Consider the following 18,688-nt stretch of genomic DNA (forward strand, 5'->3'; position numbering starts at 1 on the left):
CAGGCAGACTAGACTGTCAACTAAACAACCCCTCTGCCCCTGCATTGTCTGTGCTAATAGGGGATAGAGAGGGGGATGGCAGGTTAACAAGGAGGCATGCATTTTGGTAATTTTGCTAACAAGGGGGATGTACAGTAGTGGCGCTGTACTAATACTTGTAACTTGCACTCAAGTCAGACATAATTCACGTAAATTTGTCTTTACACTTGACTTGACATGGACTTGACTGCTGTGAGACTTGACATTTGGCTTTTCTTGTAATGTTTTGGACTGTATTCCTAAAATAATATGGCTTTGTACTTGAAAAAACAAGTATGCTTTCTCTTTATACTCAAAACATCAGTGGTCCTAATGCTCTGTATGACTCTTGACTTGAGAGAAGAAAGCAAAACCTTCAAAGTCTCAAGTTTTGAGCTGGTAAAATCCCAGAACAATAAAAAAAAATGAAATAAGACAAGACAGCTTGAGTTTTTGATTATTATGCATGTGCGTATAAAGGCCTTGGTCTCAGTAATGTAAAAAACACATTTAACATAGCTTTGAAAGGAAAATGTTCAAATGCTATCATTTTATTGGTCAGCATTCAGACTTGATATTGATATTTGAGAGTTACAAAATATACAATAAAAATATATTAGCTGAAATTTGTTTTGTGGTGAGGAACAAACTATGTGACGTGACACTGGTTATACATTTTTCAAAATTATCCATACCTTTTGTATTCCTGTACTGCAATTTCTTATTAGTAACTGGGCGAAATATATGCAGCAGATACTAATATATGATGTTGTCCAGTAAAAAACATATTTCTATATATTGAGTTTTAGATCAGATAAATTAAAAGATTAAGAGTTGGTTGAGAAAATGATCCTAAGCCTTAGGCTAAAAACCCTCTAGAAACCCACTGAATTATTTAGATAAATAAATAAAACAACGTTGTTACAGAAGTTAAAACAAGGTTGTTTTTCTCATTAAAGTCATACTTTGACGCATGATAGACTTGCTGCTGTGCCGTCCCCATAAGTCTTAAAAACAGCTTTGCATATTGTTCCTGGAATGAAGCGAGGCTAAGACAGCTGCTGGCATCTGTGTATTATAATTGTTGCCTTGTCTGGGATCTAACTAACTAACTAATTAACTAACTAACTAACTAACTAACTAACTAACTATCTATCTATCTATCTATAGGAAGATGAGGCTGCATATGAGTCCAGGTACTGAAGGCTGAGATGATTTCATCCACAGCAAGCTGGAGGTTCTGATCCGCTCTAAGTCTTCCCTTCCTTTCCATTAGAGGAAAACAAATTATTGAAACTTGAAAAGAGGACTCCACTTCTGTCCTGTTTTCCCAGAACTCTTTTGCAACTACCTGAGTTCTAACCTTTCGTCTCAGCCTGTCCTCCACTGTCTAAAGCAGTTCACTTCCTTTTCCCTTAAGTAGCCGTCTTCCCCCTTTAAACCCCAGTTCCTCCCTTTCTCTGTTAGACTTTGCTTGACTTCTTTTCTCAAGGGACAGAAAAGAGCGAGCAGGAGAAAAGCTTTTTGCACAGGGAAGATTGCTTGTCACGGCCAATTATTTGCTGCTATGTTGGCAGTGTGTGTCACTATTTTTGTGTGGACGTCCTTACCTTTTTCTCCAGGTCATGCTCTCTGAAGGTGAGCAGGAACTTCTTGACATGTTCGGAGCGCAGGCGGTCGATGCTGCGTGCGTCGATGGCGCGGCCCAAGAACTCGTCCACCTCGTCCTCTGGGTTTAGGTTTTCTTGTGCATTTCTGAAAATGAAATTCCTGAATGACACAAGATGAGACCAGGTGACATTTAAATCGCAGGCATCAGATTTCACTGCAGCTAAACATTTTCTACTCAGGGTCTTTTTAGAAAAACCTGCAACCGAGCAGCTAATTCCATTTTTTACAAGGTAGGAACAACTGCAAATCATCTGTAATTGTTGAATGGTCACCCTAACAACCGACCCTGAGGTGCAGTAACATTTAGCTAATCATAGGTAAAGTGAAAAGGAGCAATCGACCTAAAAGTACCACCACTCCCCTCAGTCCCAAAAGACTCTGATGAGACAGTTCACTGAGTACTAATCACAGAATGTCCAAAGTGTCACTTACATTGTTTGAAATTCTCCGGCCTTGTTGACAAGCACTAATCAGCGGATGGAGATGTTTTGCTATAGTGATCATGGTGATTACAGTAGTGTGTGTGATGCTGTTGCCATTTAATTTCCTCAAAAAATATATGTTGTTGATGGGAAGCCCCAGTGAGAAAAGTGGCTGAATGAATGTGCCAGCACATGGAGAAAATGCATGTGATGTACAATAATGAGAATGTGATTTATGTTGGATGGGTCATGTGTATTGCCAATTGTCACCTCCCATGGATGTTTGACATTAATTGTGCAGAATAATAAATGTGCAGAGTTTGACACGAGAATGCTGTTTCCACATCCTGAAGCAGGAAAGTTTCTTTGTGCTTAGCCAATCATGAGCCAACATGCAACTTACACAAGTGTAATGTGGAAACTTGAAGCCTCAGAGAATGGACTTCAGTGAAGTAGGAGAGGAAGAGAGCTGCAGATTCAGGTGATTATTTTTTGTAGGTTTACTATGGCCTCTTTCACATTGTCTTGTATAATAAGCTAAGGCTTCAGTCTACACCTTTTCGGTCAACATAAACTTGCTTTGTCACTATTTAAAAAATAATGACTTATTTTTGTTGTGTTGTTTGCATTATTTATTATTTTTTTATATGTGTATTAGAGTTGTATAAAATGAAAACGACAGAAATAAACTAACAACATTGTTTTCACATCGTCATTTGATACATTGTTATTGTAAAAAATATCGACTAAGCTGCTTTAACAATATTTTCATATTAATAGATTCTGGATTTTTCAAAGAGGGAGAGGTAATTTTAAGAATTCTGGTTCTGAACCAGGTAATTGAACTTTTTTGTAAAACAAAAACAAAACATAACAGACACAATTATTATTTAAAGCAGAGTACTTTTATATATGTCTCAAAACATGCATGGAGGGGATCTTTAAAAGTTTTGTCATGTTGGTTCAGATAAGATGCACTTTTTGGGGGGGGATTTGTCTTGGACTCTGTCGTGCTGCAGCTACTTTTAAATGTTGAAAAAAAGTAACGTATTATTTTACTTTTTCAGCCGACAGGAAATGAGAGCGTTAGAGATGCAACAAACCTCCCTGGCCAGGCTCGAACCAGTAACATTACGGTTCACAGTTGGCGTCTTAACCACTAAACTATTGTATAGGGGCACCCCTAAATAAAGTCTAAATCCTTGGCAATTAAGGCCTTAATGTAGTGGCAAAGAAGAGTTCTTTAGCTATTAAAGCTATTTTTTTCCACTCATGAATTATCTGTCTAAAGTCATGGTTAACATTCAGGGTATGATACTGGCCAGAGATGATTTCCTGAGTCCAATCACTCATAAACTCCTAATAAATGGACTAGATTTTTAACTGCTGACTGCACCAGACCAAGCAGTTGTACAGACAGATTTCCAAACTAAGCTGTCAAGTGTTGCTTTCTAGCAGAGCATGTTAAAAACACAGCATACACTTCCTCTCAAATCCAAAAAGCTGTCACTCTGCATAAGAAGCAGGATCTGTGCTGTAGCTCGGAGCAGAGGCTGTCAGCGTGGACGCTCCAGGTCAGTATCATGTCAGAACAAACTCACAGATACAGGACCGTTTGGGAGGAGAGTAGGAGGACAACTTCTTTATAAATAACTGTAGTTCTTTGATCACTGACAGCCTTTGGGCTAAACTTCCCCTTCTCTGTCTTTATATTTGGGATGAGACAGCTATTGCATCATATTATACACTTTCTAAAGAGGAAGTTAATCTCTGAAATAACTTTATCACAATAACAAACACTGCTAGACAGGTGGGTCATATCAGGTTGAATGCATATTAGCAGCAGTTAGCAGCTATAAAGTAGAAGTATATGGGAACATTTTCTGTTTCAGAACTAAGAACACTACAATAGAATAAAGCTCATTTGGGTCTAAAAAAGAAAACAAACATTGTGTGGGTCCACAAAATAATTATTTGTCTATGGAGCAGCTCCAGACTTTACACCTGATTACATCACAAGTTTGAGACTTACTTCTCTGGTGTCTGACTTTGAAAGTGATAAGCTCATGTTCACAAATATTGATTGAACTTCCCTAAGCCATGGAAATCTATAATAAATATTGGAATTCTAAATGTAAGTGGTGTTCCCCTTTAAAGCATTCCAAAGAGGCTAAATCACTTAGTGCCCAAATGTTCAGTTGCATCGCTCACAAAAGCTGCAAAAGTACTTAATTTGTCAACACTAATAGTGTCAGAAATCATGACAACAAAGCAGCATTGACAAAGTGATCTCAAGTTTAAACTAACTGATGAATACTGCTAAGTGAAGCTCAAATGAAATACTGTATATTTATTAGTATTTGCAACAACAAAACATGTAAAATCCCTTAAAACCTTGGTTTCTAATCATATTTCTCCCAAACAGAAAAAATTATACTTATGTATTTTTATTAAGATTAAACCACAATATCTAAAACTGTTCTAAATTTGAAAATTGTGTGTCTATATAAACCCACATCACACTTAATAACAAGCTTATTGAGAAAATACGTTTTCAGGAGCTTTGTCCCAAAAGTGTCCCTTTTCATCAAGTTTTTGTTATTTTGTCTACCCTCTGTATTTCCCTGCAGTGTTTAATAAATGTATGTATATCAAGTGAGCTTATACAATCGCAGCCCCAACTTCTGAAAGGGCTTAACCGTCTCTGCTGCACTCTTATCAGGAAAGAAAGACCATTTTTTTTAGTATGTGTATCAAAATGTCTGCAAGACTTTTAAAGCAAGAACACTGCAGGCGCTTTCTGTAGAGTACAGGCCTTATAGCATTCTATAGTAACCAGGAGCATAACGATTTAATGTTTCCATCTGGGCTTTGTTTATGCTTGTAAGCTAATTGGGTGTTTACATAGGCCATAAATAACATGTAGTCTCTCATAACATTTTGTGACCACTGAGTGTATCTACACAATGTTGAGATACAGTCACTACTCACTTGTCTTTGGGATCTTCAAAGCCCTGCAAGACAGAAAAGAGAACAGAAAAGAGCAAAACATTAAAATGAATTAGCTGGAGATGAAAACATCTCGTGTTTAAGCAACTGGGAAATTTATTTTTTACCTGTTTTGAACCAGATTGGACACCGTTTTTTTGTTTGCTTTACCCTGAATTAACAATAACAAAACTGGCAAATGCACAAGAAATCTTGATTGACAGAGTATTACAAAAATTTAAATCAAGTAAGTAAATTATAAAACAAAAATGCCAAACATTTCTTCCCAGTTTCTCAACTATGAGGATTAACTGGTTTTCTGTTTTATATATTTGTAAATTAAATATCTGACAGTTATTTGACTGTTGTAAGGACAAAACAAATGATTTGAAGATAACTTTAGGCTCTGGAAACTTTTCAACAATAACGATTATTAGTAATAATCAATACCAGACAGATATGAAAAGATAAAAAGATAACTGTTAGCCACAGCCAGTCTTGCATTGCCAGACCTATCTCCACAGCACTAGCCGCAGCCTAACTGTTAAAAACATTAGAAATTCTATTACTTCTGTGATGGCCACACAGTTTTAAGCTTGTAGATGAATTGTATATCTACAGTACATACATTTGTTTTATTTAAATAACACATTCATATATGATTTATACAACAATAGTTTTCTTCTATCAGAAGAAATAGAATAATATTTCTTCAAGTGCTACAATTTGTAGCAAAAAATATGTCTAGGTGTATAATTTTAGCTAGATATGATTTTTTTTATTAAAAACTGAGTTGAGGAGCTTCAGCCCACCAATCATACCTCTGATTGCACATCAGCTTGTTCAATTCAATAATAATTGTTAAATGCAATGCGGACACTATAACTTTTAAAATAACTGTTCTTGGAAGTCTGATTACATAATTAACTAGTCTGAGAAAATGAAATAAAACAAGAGGTATGGAGGGAAAGGTTCCCTGTGGCTGGAAGCAAGTGAGCAGAAAAAGCAATCAAGCAGGTGTCTGCTAAAATTGAAAGATATTTGCCTCAAACTGGGCTGAAGATTGGCACCACTCTATTCTTATCTCACCCATTGTCAGCTCTGCACAGCAGGAAACAAAGACTGTGAAGTTTTGAGATCAGATAAAGGGATAAAACAAGTGAAATAGGAAGGAGATGGAAAATAGAGGTTACAGTGTTGAGCAGAAAAAAGGATGAGTGCACTTGTTTTCACCTTTTCTTTTCCCAAAATGCACTTGAGTAAGAGTGAAAAGCATCAAAGTTCACAGTCGGACAGAAAAGAAACAAACAACAAACTTAGTTGAGTATTTCTGCACAGACATTAGTCTGTTTAGCACATTATTCTCAGTGTAGGTTATTATAATCTTCCGGCATTTTTCTGATTTATTATTATGTGATCCAATGATTCAAATTAAATAATCATCAGTTGCTGTCACTCAGTTTCTGCATTCAAATATTGGTAACACATAAATGCTCATACATCCTGCTCTGGGACTTTCCATCAACAGAAGTTACCTTCATACAGAGGCTCTGGCTCTGGGGGCCCCTGACCCCTTGCACCCCGGGGCCAGTTCTCAGTAGGCCCATTTAGTAATCCATCCATGTCCACATCGAAATGTTTTACCATGAAGTGAGCTAATGCGTTTCTCTAGCCCCCTCTTCTGGATAAACACATCAACGTCAATGCTGAGGGAGCACAGCTGGCTCTACATGCAAAGACTGTAACTAGGGCTGCAACTGGCAACTATTTTGATTATTGATTAATCTGTGGATAACTTTTTTGCTTAATCAATAAATCATGTTTCTATAAACATTTCAGAAATTTTTTTTCAGAATACAAGGATGACGTCTTCAAATATCTTGTTTTGTCTGACCAACAGTCCAAAACCCAAAGATATTCAGGTACTATCATGTATGACACAGAAAAGCATGCACTTATCACAACTGAGAAGCTGGAACCATCAAATATTTGGCTTTTTTGCTTTAAAAATGGCTTGTTTCACTCTTTCCTTTCATCTTTTCAACATATGAGAGCAGTTGAATAAACAGAAGTAAAGGAACGTGCATGTGTAAACTCGTGGATGCCTCATAAGTCATTCACAGTCCACTGCTCAGCATCTGTGTCTGGATAGATAGATAGAACAATAGAGAATATCCATCCATGACACACCTTCCTCCCTCCCATTTCTACACAAGTTCTCTCTTATTACTGTGTGTCTTTGACTCTTCACTCGCTACAACGTTTTATCTTCAGAGCTTGCCGGGTAATTAATTAGCAGAACAGAGATAGAGAGGGAGAGAGTGATAGGCAGGAGGAGAATCGAGGCCGAGGAAGAACAAAGGCTGAACTGTGGCAAATAAAGTTAATGTCAGAAGTGTTAATGTTTCTGCAGACTTTGAAAGGGCTCTGTAAGTCAAAGTGTAAAGAACACACAAAGACGCTTTGGTGACAATCTTGTCTGATATAAGGCAAACAAAGAAAAAAAAACCACAGCCGCTGACATGATGATGGGACCATTAATTGTACGTACTCATCATGGACGACAGGAGATAAGCCTGTTTTTTTAATGCTGAGCAGTCTCAGCTGTAGTGTTTCTACTTTTACTGTCAAAAAGATCAATTGTAAATCATATTGGAATCTTTGATTTTGTGTGTGGTTGGAGTTTCAGTAGGTTGAGCTTTTTTCTTTGTTTGCTCAGTCATTGGCTGTTGACTTTCGCTACAAAAAGAACAGTGGGGCTGCTAGTACAGAGCCTCTGCCAGTGGGTCACATACAAATATACAAACTAATAATCATTAAAAAAATAACTGATGTGGAAATCTGTGCACACGATTTGCTTAACTGAGCGCGCACTGAGTTAAACATAAACTCTAGGTGGAAACTGTGAGGCAAGAGATGCAGAATATGCACCTGACCTCCGGAATAAAAGCAGGGAATGACACGTAAGTAAAACAAGTTTTTAAGTAATGTGATGCAGTATTTAACTGTCATACAGCAAGTGAAAATGTTATAATATTGAGTATGCATGTCACAGCAGTGATCCTGTTGTTGTATTGTGTCTACTGGATCAATTGAGCACAAGTTAAAGTTAAGATGACTCCCCTGGGCTGTACTTTATCCTCCTCACATTTGTATTCCCTATCAAATCCACAGTTTGAAATGTATACACGCTCTGCCTGGCTGATTGTAAGTTTATTATCAGCTTTATACAGGATGCATGTTATAGTTATATATATAGTATAGTTTGGTAGACACTTTTGTCCAAAGCGACTTACAAGTGTGTTCAACCTTTCCATGATGAGTTAGAGTTAATAAAACTAGTAAGTGCATCCCTCCTAAACAAACAATTACTCTCATAAATGATCAAGTCACAAATGTAGTTCTGTCACCAATCATTAAAGGGGTACTTCAGTTATTTAGTATTGCACTTCCATAAAGTTGGGGAACTTGCAAGAGACTGATTTTAAAAAACAAACTAAACTGGGTGCAGTAGAATCCGAGATATCCTGATTTTTTGTTGGATCCTACACTTCCCATAATGCAATTCCCTCTCTAGTAAATGCCCACATCTTTCAAACTCCATGGTCTCAGACTGCAACACAGGCTTTGTTTGCTTTAAATTTGTAGTTGTTTTCACAAAATGAAGTTTTTCCCCCCAATGATTATTTCCACTTTAACGTGTGCTTTCATTTAGTTCACTTTAAAACTTTTACATTTTGCACACATTTTCATTTCAATCATTTCTGTAAAACTGCTGTAAACAGGACTTTTGCAATGGAAAAATAAAACGTACACAGAACTGTGCACGTGGCCTATCTCACATACTGTCCCATAATAGATTCATTGAGAGAGGTGGGTGGACTGATGATCTGAGATTAAACAAAACACAATTTGTGTGTGTGTGTGTGTGTGTGTGTGTGTGTGTGTATTTGTGTGCATTCACTGAGTGATTCTCTGTTTGCAGGGTCGGCTCAGCAGAGAGAGAGAGAGAGAGAGAGAGAGAGAGAGAGAGAGAGAGAGAGAGAGAGAGAGAGAGCGAGAGAGAGAGAAGTACAGTACATAAATAAAAATGAATCTCAGTATGGACATCTCTCTGCTGCTGCTACATTTCAAGCTTTTCCTCCCAGGAGAGGTTAAAGTGTAAATGATGGGGGGCTTTTTTCCCCCTCCCTGCTCCACTGACAGCAGTGGACCAACAAGATGTGGTAATCGCTTCATCGCGGTCGCCTACAGCTTGCTGTTGTCTCTCTGAGTGCCCCTGAGAGCCTCTCAGAGCCGAGATGATGTGTGAGAGGTGGAGTGTGCCATGAAGGGCCATCGCCGCTGCTTATCAGGACTGCAGATCAAAGGATTATGGGTATTAACTATGTGTTGGCTTCATCACCAAATGAGGGCTGAGATAAGATATTATTGGCAGGGGAGTCACCTGGCTGTGGCACTCTAATAATACCGACAAGCATAATAGCAGCTCTACAAAGCAGAGGGTCAGGACACTCTGAAATGACCACTTTTTAAATCTTCCTTACCATCCTCTTCATTTCCTTGGAGACCTGGTTGCCACCCATATGGTTGTAGAACGGTCGGTCAGTCCAGTGGCCACTGTTGTGAGTGACAGAATTAGTCCTCTGTCGGTTCATTTTGGCTATCATTGCCTTTTCCTCTTTCTGTAAGAAATAAAGATACAGAATTAGAATATATTCATTACATGCTGAGGAACTCACAAAAACTAAACAAAAGATAAAGTTCCTTGACAGACACAAACTCTCTTTCTGGTGTTTGGTTTGGCAGCAGCTGGTTGAGCAGACAATCTTGCCTCTAATGGACTATGATTTTATTTAAATGCACCATCTACTTTCCAGTGATGGGAAGTACATTTTCTCAAGTACTGTACTTTTGAGGTATTTCCTTTGTATGTTGTGCTATTTTGTACTTGTTCACAACATTCAGGAATAATTGTTACTTAATATTTCTGTACTTTTATCTACTTTTTTTTCAAAGCAGGAATTATGGAGTATTTTGATATTGGGGTATTTCTACTTTTACGTTAGTGATAGCGAGGCGGTAAGACTTTTACAAAAATCATCAAAAGAGAATCTCCTGCCACTGCAGACAACGTTAAACGTTTATTTACTCATCTTACTGTGAGAAGCAGTAAATAAAAACTTCCACCAACTGTATGTACAGTATTTTTATGCTCAAGAAAAAAAAAAAAAATTCCACTTCTGGTGTGTTAAAAGATGTTTTCCGGAGGTACTATCTGTAACTATTTTATTTCGTACAGATCTGATATTAGAACCACGTTCTGGTTCTAGGTTGTTGTTGTTGTTTTTTAAAAAATTGAAAAAAGAAACTAAAATAAAACTAAAGACTGTACAATCTTCCTTCTGTCTCAGAGCATGAGCAGCAAAAGTCAGAGAAGATATCACTTCACATGACATGCTATCTATAGTCACAGCTTGTGATACTGCTAGAGGACAAAGACAGCTGATAAAAGCAGTTCTGTCATAAACAAACTGGAGCTCATGCAGCCAAGTGGAGATGAACTCATTCCTCTCCGAAAAACAGTTCACACGGACAGAATCCCAGTTTATAAACAATGATATGTGCAATATGGACTGGCTGTTTGATGTTTATGAATGAAATAAATGAATGCACACTGCACACTAACTGCCCAGCACAGACAAAGTTGGCATCTAGCTGGCGAAGAAAGTAAAACTAGCAGCTAAAAAGAGTCTGATATTTCACTCAGGAGTTGATGGAGATCTAAAAGGACTTTGAATATTGGACTTATATTTATCAAGTGAAACATGACTCCAATGGTATACAAATATGTATCTGTTGTAATGTTTGCTAACACGGCAGCAGCTTTACAAGGTGATAATATGTCATGGCTGTGTGTCTGTCGGCTTGTTGTGGAGTTCTATTGCCCCCTAGTGGCTAAACATCAACAAATGTAGCTTTAAATTAAACAAATTAAATAATTAAAAGCCCTAAATATGATGTATGTTTTTAAGTGTGCACTTTATGTGTACTTTTATGTGTGGCCTATGCAATTTCAGACATTAATGAGGACCGTACCCTTTTCTGACTGCAGCCCACAATGAGGTAGGTTTCTATGTTGTGCTTCTTCAGGTAGGCGTTTCGTTCTCCGCCTGCTCCGTCCTCCACATCGTAGTCCCCGTTCAGATAATTCAGAGTGGCCTTAGTGATATGGATACGCCTGAAAAGGAAAACAACACACATAAACACCCATATAAATGTTCATTATTCGGATACTGTATATGGCTGTACATACAGTTTCAGCAAAACAGACTGGTTTGTAGTTACTTAGAATTTGACTATAACTACGGTAGAGAGACCTACCCAGCTTGGCCCCCAGCCTCCATCTGATTGGCTAGTGTGACGTCATTGGACCAGACGTCAAACTGCCACTTCCTGAGTCCCAGCACCCCACAGTGCACCCTGCCGCTGTGGATTCCCACTCGCATGTTCACGTTCACCCCAGTCACCTCACGTACCAGCCTGCAGAAAATATTAGAAAGTATGGTGAAGTGACAAAAATAATAATCTGCCAAATGACTGGTTCTAATTTTGCCAACATATTTGGTGATACACGCGGAATGCTGAGGTATCCCACAAGTCACTGGTAAATCAGGATTTTTAGTAGCGCGATCTTTTTCAAACTAGATTTTTTTTGTTGTTGATGTAGATCATGAAGTGAATGTTTTGGATGTGTGGGGGGGAATACTAACTTAAATTAATAATAATAACTTGATTAATTTACTACTTTTGAAGGAAAAGTTCAACATTTTGGAAATGTTTTGAACAGAACCAGGCTAGCGGTTTCTTCCCTGATTCCAGTCTCTGTGCGAAGCTAAGTTATCTGGCTGTAGCTTCATATTTACTGTACAGACATGAAAGTGGTATCAATCTTCTCATCTAACTCTTGGGAATAAAGGCAATTTGTGTTTTTTTTCTCCAAAATATCTAACTTCTCCTTTAAGCACTAGCGCAGTGCAGACCCTTACTGCTCTGAGCAGCATAAACAGGTACAGAACAGAGAGCATAATGCTAACAGAGCAGAGGGAGGCAGATCGGCTGCGATGGCTTAGAAACCTGGGGCCTGTTGGAAAAAATGACATTGGAACATTGGAGGAGCGGGCAGGGGATCTTTGGGGAGGGTTTTTGGATGTATAACAGAAAAGTATTACTGTATACAAAGTGATATTATTTATTACCGCTCCCACGGCTGATAAATAATTCCCATGAAATATGACTAAAACTGCATCCGTCGAGCAGTTTTCCCAGCCAATGACCCCCTACTGAAGCAGACTGGAGACAAGAGCTTCTATTACCATTTATATACCATACATATTTAGCCATTTTAATTGCAGTCATGCATTAACCAGTGATGCCCTGTTAACCCCGGGGACTACTTACGAGATGGCCTCTATCATGTCCATCCCCATCTCCACACAGCAGTGGGCGTGGTCGGCCCTCGCCTCTGGCAACCCAGATACGCAGTAGTAGCAGTCTCCCAGGATCTTGATCCGCAGACAGTGGTTCTCCTGTCCGGAAAGAACAACTTACTGGATAAGTACACCAGCTCATAAACTCAAGAAGAGTTTACTCTGGTGGGTTACATGATGACTTCACTTGTACATGTCTTCTCTTGGTTAGTAAACTCTACAGCTTGTCCTATTCACACACCTCACACACCAAGTTCATTCATCCTTTAATATTATTGGCTGTCGTAGGTGGTAGGACACATGGGACCTGGGATTTTAAGCATCTGTGTGCTTGTATGTGTGTCTGTGTGTGTGTGTGTGTGTGCCTGTGTATTTGTATCCTGAGGACTATTGTATGTACTGAAATAAATATGCCTTTTACAAACCACAACCACATAACTGTTTTAGCCCAGTCCAACCTTGAACAAATGTTATTATGGTGATTTAACTGGATCAATGTTACAGCTGCAACAAAGCTTCATGTTAAAACCGTATCTTACAGTCCAGCTATGTGGCAAAAATACTTTTTAGAAAACATGTAAAACAAAACATTTGCAAATGTGCAAATGTCTGTGTAAATGAACTTCGACAAGTGGTTTCAGTCACGCAGGCCTCCACTAGCGACAATCAAAAGGTGAAGGATTCAGGGTGTAAGACAGGCCTGTCATTAATACTAAACATCCAGAACAAAAGTCAAACCACTGAAACAAGTGGCTAAAGGAGGTTTAAGGAGGGTGGAGGCAGAAATCAGCAACAGATTTTTCAAATCCTGGACACTGAAAGCCAAAACTATCTGCATGTCAAAAGGGCCCTAGAGGTAAGTGAGATTATATACGTAATTTAGGGCAACTGATCCTTTAAAGGGCATTTGGCCTCAGAGATGAGTCTGTAATGTGAAGGTGTATTTGTAGCTATGAAACACTGTTACATGGACACGTAAAGCAGGATTTATATTTGTGTGTGTGTGTGTGTGTGTGTGTGTGTGTGTATCTGTAGGGCTTTAGAGAACACTGTGTCTCATGATATCCACCTGAGTATCTCTCTAGCACATGGCTCCGGGAAAATACAAAAAGACCCACTGTGTAAAAAGCACAGACAGAGCGTGTGTGTGTGTGTGTGTGTGTGTGTGTGTGTGTGTGTGTGTGTGTGTATGTGTATGTGTGTGTGTGTGTGTGTGCGCGTGTGCGCGTGTGCGCGTGTGGATACAAGGTACATCTGGCATGGACATAAAAGTGTCAGTAGCAATGATCCTGGTTTATAATGCCATTATGTCTGTTTCACTCATAAATATTGATTAGCACATCATTTCACCTTTCATAAACAAATGACATACATTGAGCATCTGCTGGACAAACAATGAAGCTTCTGGATAAGAAAAAGAAAATGTCAATATTCACGAATGTGCTGTTTATAAAGCTGTGGTTAAGATTATTAGAAATGTGCTACAAACACATGTCTGGCTGCAGGATATTGATGGCAGATATGAAGTTGATATTTTGGAGCTGCCCTTAAGCTCTGTGCACATGTCTGTATTCATGCTAGCATTGCCTGATATGTACTTTATAACCGTTTGTCTGCCCTCACATGCTAAGAGTGATGCTGAGAGTTTCATATGTATTTTTTCTATTTAAAAAGTAAACACATTGAAAGAGTGACCAAATAAAGTAAAGGCCTGTGTTCAAGACTAAGTCCACACACTAAGCCGACGTAAAATTAATTTCTCCCTCTCTCTGTTTTGGCCTTCTGTCTCACATGAAAACTTAAAATTATGGTTTAGCCAGCTTAGTGTGAATGTCTTAAATCAGTGGTTCCCAATCTGTTTGGCTTGTGAACCCTAAAAATAAAGATGTGTTCTTGCAACCCCTCATCAGTTTGCATATGTTTACAGGCTGCGACTAGTTCACCCAAAGAATGATTCTTTCTTCCCAGATTGTTAACTTGAATACATTTTAGAGGCCAAAAGAGAGTCAAATTATGCAATAATTCATAGGGGAAAAAACAAAAAGGAAAGACTGTAAGAAACCCTGAAAAAATAAACCTAATTTTGCATATTAGAAATGAGTGTGCCTGATATGAAGTTCCATTAATTTTTAATACTCTGTTCCCCTCCTGTGGCAGTTGTATTTGTTTGATATATCAGCACCTCCTCTGTCAACATGAATACAAATATTATGCCGATTATATTCCTGAAAGACAACAACTATGTCATGGATTATTTAGCACTATATTATCAGTTTGTCCTCCTCGAGTCCTCGAGGTTCAAGAGCGTGTCCCCCACTTCTCAAGCTTTTAGATGGAATGTACCCTAGTTCTTGAATGACTTTTAGGCAGCCTGTGCTCCTAACTAGTCATATGCCAGCTGGATAGTTTTCAACATTACACTATGATGACAATAACATCACCAGTGGTCTAAACTGGTATACTGATAAGAGAGTGGTAGAACAGCTCTGCACAGCAATTACCTGTAAGAGCCACGTACGATCTAGATGCATCTCTGTGCAAATATTTTCTAACTTGCTATCTCTTAATAAGCGTCTTTTACATTTGCATTGGATGAATTGCAATTATTCTCAAAACAAAAAAGAAACAAACACATTTTCTTAGAATAAAAGTATGATAACAAAAATGTCAGCACAGTTTGTGGCCGTTCCATACAGTATACAGTACATGTGTGTGATTGCATTCTTACCGCTGCCAGCTTGTCAAAGCGGGCGAAGAGTTCATTAAGAGTCATCACCAACTCCTGCGCTGTGCACTGGGACGCCAGGCTGGTGAAACCCTTGATGTCTGCAAATAAGATGCTGCAGAAAGCAAAGACAAGAGAAACAGAAATTAACATTCTTTATTCTCCCAGTTTGGAAGGCCCAATTCCCTTTGCGCCACAGTCGTTGTCTCTGCTAACTGTACTGTTCGTCTGGTGAGGCTGCAGACAGACATGTGCTACCTTTCAAGCGAGCTATTTTGACGCTAGCCTATGTACTGTACAGCCCAGAGCAGCATAATTCTAGCCTTATTCCACCTATTTGGTTGCTGAAACAACTCTGCAGCTGCATGCTTGACCTCTGGTGAATAGTTCTACCCCGCCTCTTACCAAATGTCAGCTGGGATAGGCTCCCTCACGACCCGGAAAAGGATATGTAAGTGTTGATCATGGATGGAGAGTGGTTCCAAGTCAGGCACATGTCACAGAGCATGCTTCTGTGTTCACACTGTTTTGCTAGTTTGATGAGTTAAGAGTGATAAACTCTAAGCATGCCGAGTCACAATGACGGAACTTGTTGAACCCGGTGTAACAGTATGGCTCTTTTGTGTGTTTTTAATAGTTTGTAGACTACAATAGTAGTCACAGAGGAATATGGTATACTTTAGCATATATCAGGCTGTGGTTACACAGTATATTTATACTTCTACAGTGTAAAGGAAAAACACCAGTGTCATCCTTAAAAGTAGGTTTTATTAAATCTAAAATGAGTTCTGAAGCTCTTATTGTTTTTTTACTGAGTGCAACTGCTTTGCTACAGCCCATAAACATCCTCAAAACTCTTATAAAAAACAAACCATTCTGTCCCTTGAGCTTGACACACCAGACAAGAGTATTGAAATGACTCTGGTCAAGATGTACCCCTGAAGTCATTGATGGAGGTGAACGGTGTGAGATTGTGGTTAAAACGGTTTTGTACAGCCATGTTCCAAAGGAACACAATGCCTGTAATCTGATGTTAAAATGTACTTGATATAGCATTTGTTGCCCTCTGCTTCAGCATTTGTGCTAATGACTAATGTCTTGTCTTGGAAAAATGGCACAAGAGTGTGTGTGCATGCATACGTGCGTGCGTGTGTGACAGAGAAAGACCTAATACATTTGTGAGTAGCTTTGCACTGAGAACACGGTAAACTAGATTAGTTTAGACTAGATTAGTTTAGACTAGACTAGACTAGACTAGTGATTGAGGCATTTTCATTACCCTCCTAACAATGGCACAACTTGGGACCGATGAGCTCATCGGGCTAAATAATTCCTCTCAGAAAGAAACAAGGACAAAGAGACCAGGTTGGCAGGTAGATAAAGCAATATGCTCAGTATTAGCTGTGGGAGGCAGACAGGATGGCCTCATGCACACTTACAGATAAAACCCAGAAGCTCGTCCTGAATGGCTCAAGTTGTTCTGTGAAGCATCATAACCCTCAACCACACAGTCACATCTCGGGCTCGACATTTCTTTCTTCAATAAGCATATTTATTCTGTGGTCACTGATTTTCTCCTGGGGTGAAACATGTGATGGACTTCGTAAGTCAGAAGGCAAGAATATGCCTTGTGTCTTTTGCTACTTAATACTGCTTAATACTGTGTTCGTTGCAACTTCGACAATGACTCACCTAAGGAGCTTGACTCAGCTCCTTAGGGGATCCCCAATGATCAAATTAACTTAAAATAACCTTTGGGGGAAAATCCATCTTCACCTTAAAGGGATAGTTTGGATTTTTTTTAAATGGGGTTGTAAGAGGTACTTATTCACAGTCAGTGTATTACCTACAGTAAATGGTGGTCGGCACATGCCGACCAGGAAGCTAAGCAATGTTCTGCTGTGGACAAGGGCATCAACGTATTTAAAATATTTATATTTATATAACGTATTTTAGCCACCTAAAGGACCACCTAAGAACATCAACAGCCCTTGCCAACACGGAACTGAAGAATTGTCATTGTTTGATGTTGTGAAGCCAGATATTCAACCTTTTTTTTGGACTATATAGAAGTGGCTTTCTGAGTCAAACCCCCAGGAAGGACAAGAGAGATCTATAAATAAACAAAGGTTTCGGACCAAACAAGCTCACGTGAATCTCACAGGGTAGGTGTCTGTGACGCAGCCAAGAACATGGTGTGATTGTAGAGTGTTTATGGGCAGGAGTTGGGAGTATTTATGTTCATATATATATATATATATATATATATATATATATATATATATATATATATATATATATGATATCATAAATTCATATATGTTCATATATATATATATATATATATATATATATATATATATATATATATGTGAACATAAATACTTCCATATGAACATAAATACTCCCATATATATACATACATATACACACACACACACACCAGGGCTGTCAGCGTTAACGCGTTAATCGCAATGCGATTAAGGGCCGACGCGATGCGATTAATTTTTTTTAATCGCATTAATCGCATGCCAGCATTTAATAATTTATTTTACACTTCACTCGGCTTTGCGTCGTGCCTGACAGGCTACTATTTTGACCCTTTGCAGCCCCGTTACTTATCATCAAGTTGCCACTTCCTCCTAACACATCCTGCTGTTGCAGGCTGCAGGCATGATGGAGAAACACAGCAGCAATAACTCTGAATGAATTTTATTTTATTTCCCAAAACTCCCGGACAGCTCGTAGACAAGTCGAAAGCCATATGCACGTTGTGTAAAGCCGAATTAAAATATCACCAACGCAAGTCAAGCTTGAGCTACCACCTACGAGCTAAGCATAGTAGTACAGTTAATGTGATGCTACCCGCTAGCGGGCTAAACGGGTGGCAACTAACTGCAGACCTGTCAGCATCGTAGAGGACTCGGGTCTTAAAGACGTACTACGGTTGACCTGTCTCGTTGCCGTCGAGGGACAGTAGTTTCACCATACACGTACCACACGGAGAAAGCAGCCACACTGGAACTGCTGCAAGGTGCTGCAAACGCTGTCTCATTAACCGGTGATCACTGGACGTCAGTGAGTAATCAGCATTATTTAGGAGTTACTAAACACTATATTGACTCTAGTAAGGATAGGGATTTTTAGTTTTTTAGTTAGGTACTTGGAGGAATTGTGCAATAATGACAGATTCACACATTTTTATTTAGTTTACAGTAAATAAATAATTACAAATCTTAAAATCAAGTTCATAAAGTAACTTTCTTTGCATTAATTTGATTCCTAATTAAGATACACTGGTAAAAATTGCTTTTGATTGTTAATATGTACTTAAAAACTGTTCTGAAATGCAAAATAATAGAATTTTAATCATG

The 18,688-nt window shown here is 38.7% G+C and overlaps 1 protein-coding gene across 1 annotated transcript in view; it reads right to left on the minus strand.

Moving 5' to 3' along the window:
- adcy5 (adenylate cyclase 5) overlaps positions 1 to 18,688 on the minus strand; it is an 83,023-nt gene that overhangs the window by 17,215 nt on the left and 47,120 nt on the right. Inside the window, exons 4-10 of the mRNA XM_078262425.1 lie at positions 15,318 to 15,429; positions 12,561 to 12,688; positions 11,484 to 11,642; positions 11,199 to 11,340; positions 9,647 to 9,784; positions 5,103 to 5,125; positions 1,629 to 1,788 (exon numbers count right to left, since the gene is read on the minus strand). Of these exons, the coding sequence (XP_078118551.1) occupies positions 1,629 to 1,788; positions 5,103 to 5,125; positions 9,647 to 9,784; positions 11,199 to 11,340; positions 11,484 to 11,642; positions 12,561 to 12,688; positions 15,318 to 15,429 (862 nt within the window). The remainder of the gene's footprint in view (positions 1 to 1,628; positions 1,789 to 5,102; positions 5,126 to 9,646; positions 9,785 to 11,198; positions 11,341 to 11,483; positions 11,643 to 12,560; positions 12,689 to 15,317; positions 15,430 to 18,688) is intronic.

This window comes from Sander vitreus, chromosome 11, assembly GCF_031162955.1.
Source record: "Sander vitreus isolate 19-12246 chromosome 11, sanVit1, whole genome shotgun sequence".
NCBI lineage: Eukaryota > Metazoa > Chordata > Actinopteri > Perciformes > Percidae > Sander > Sander vitreus.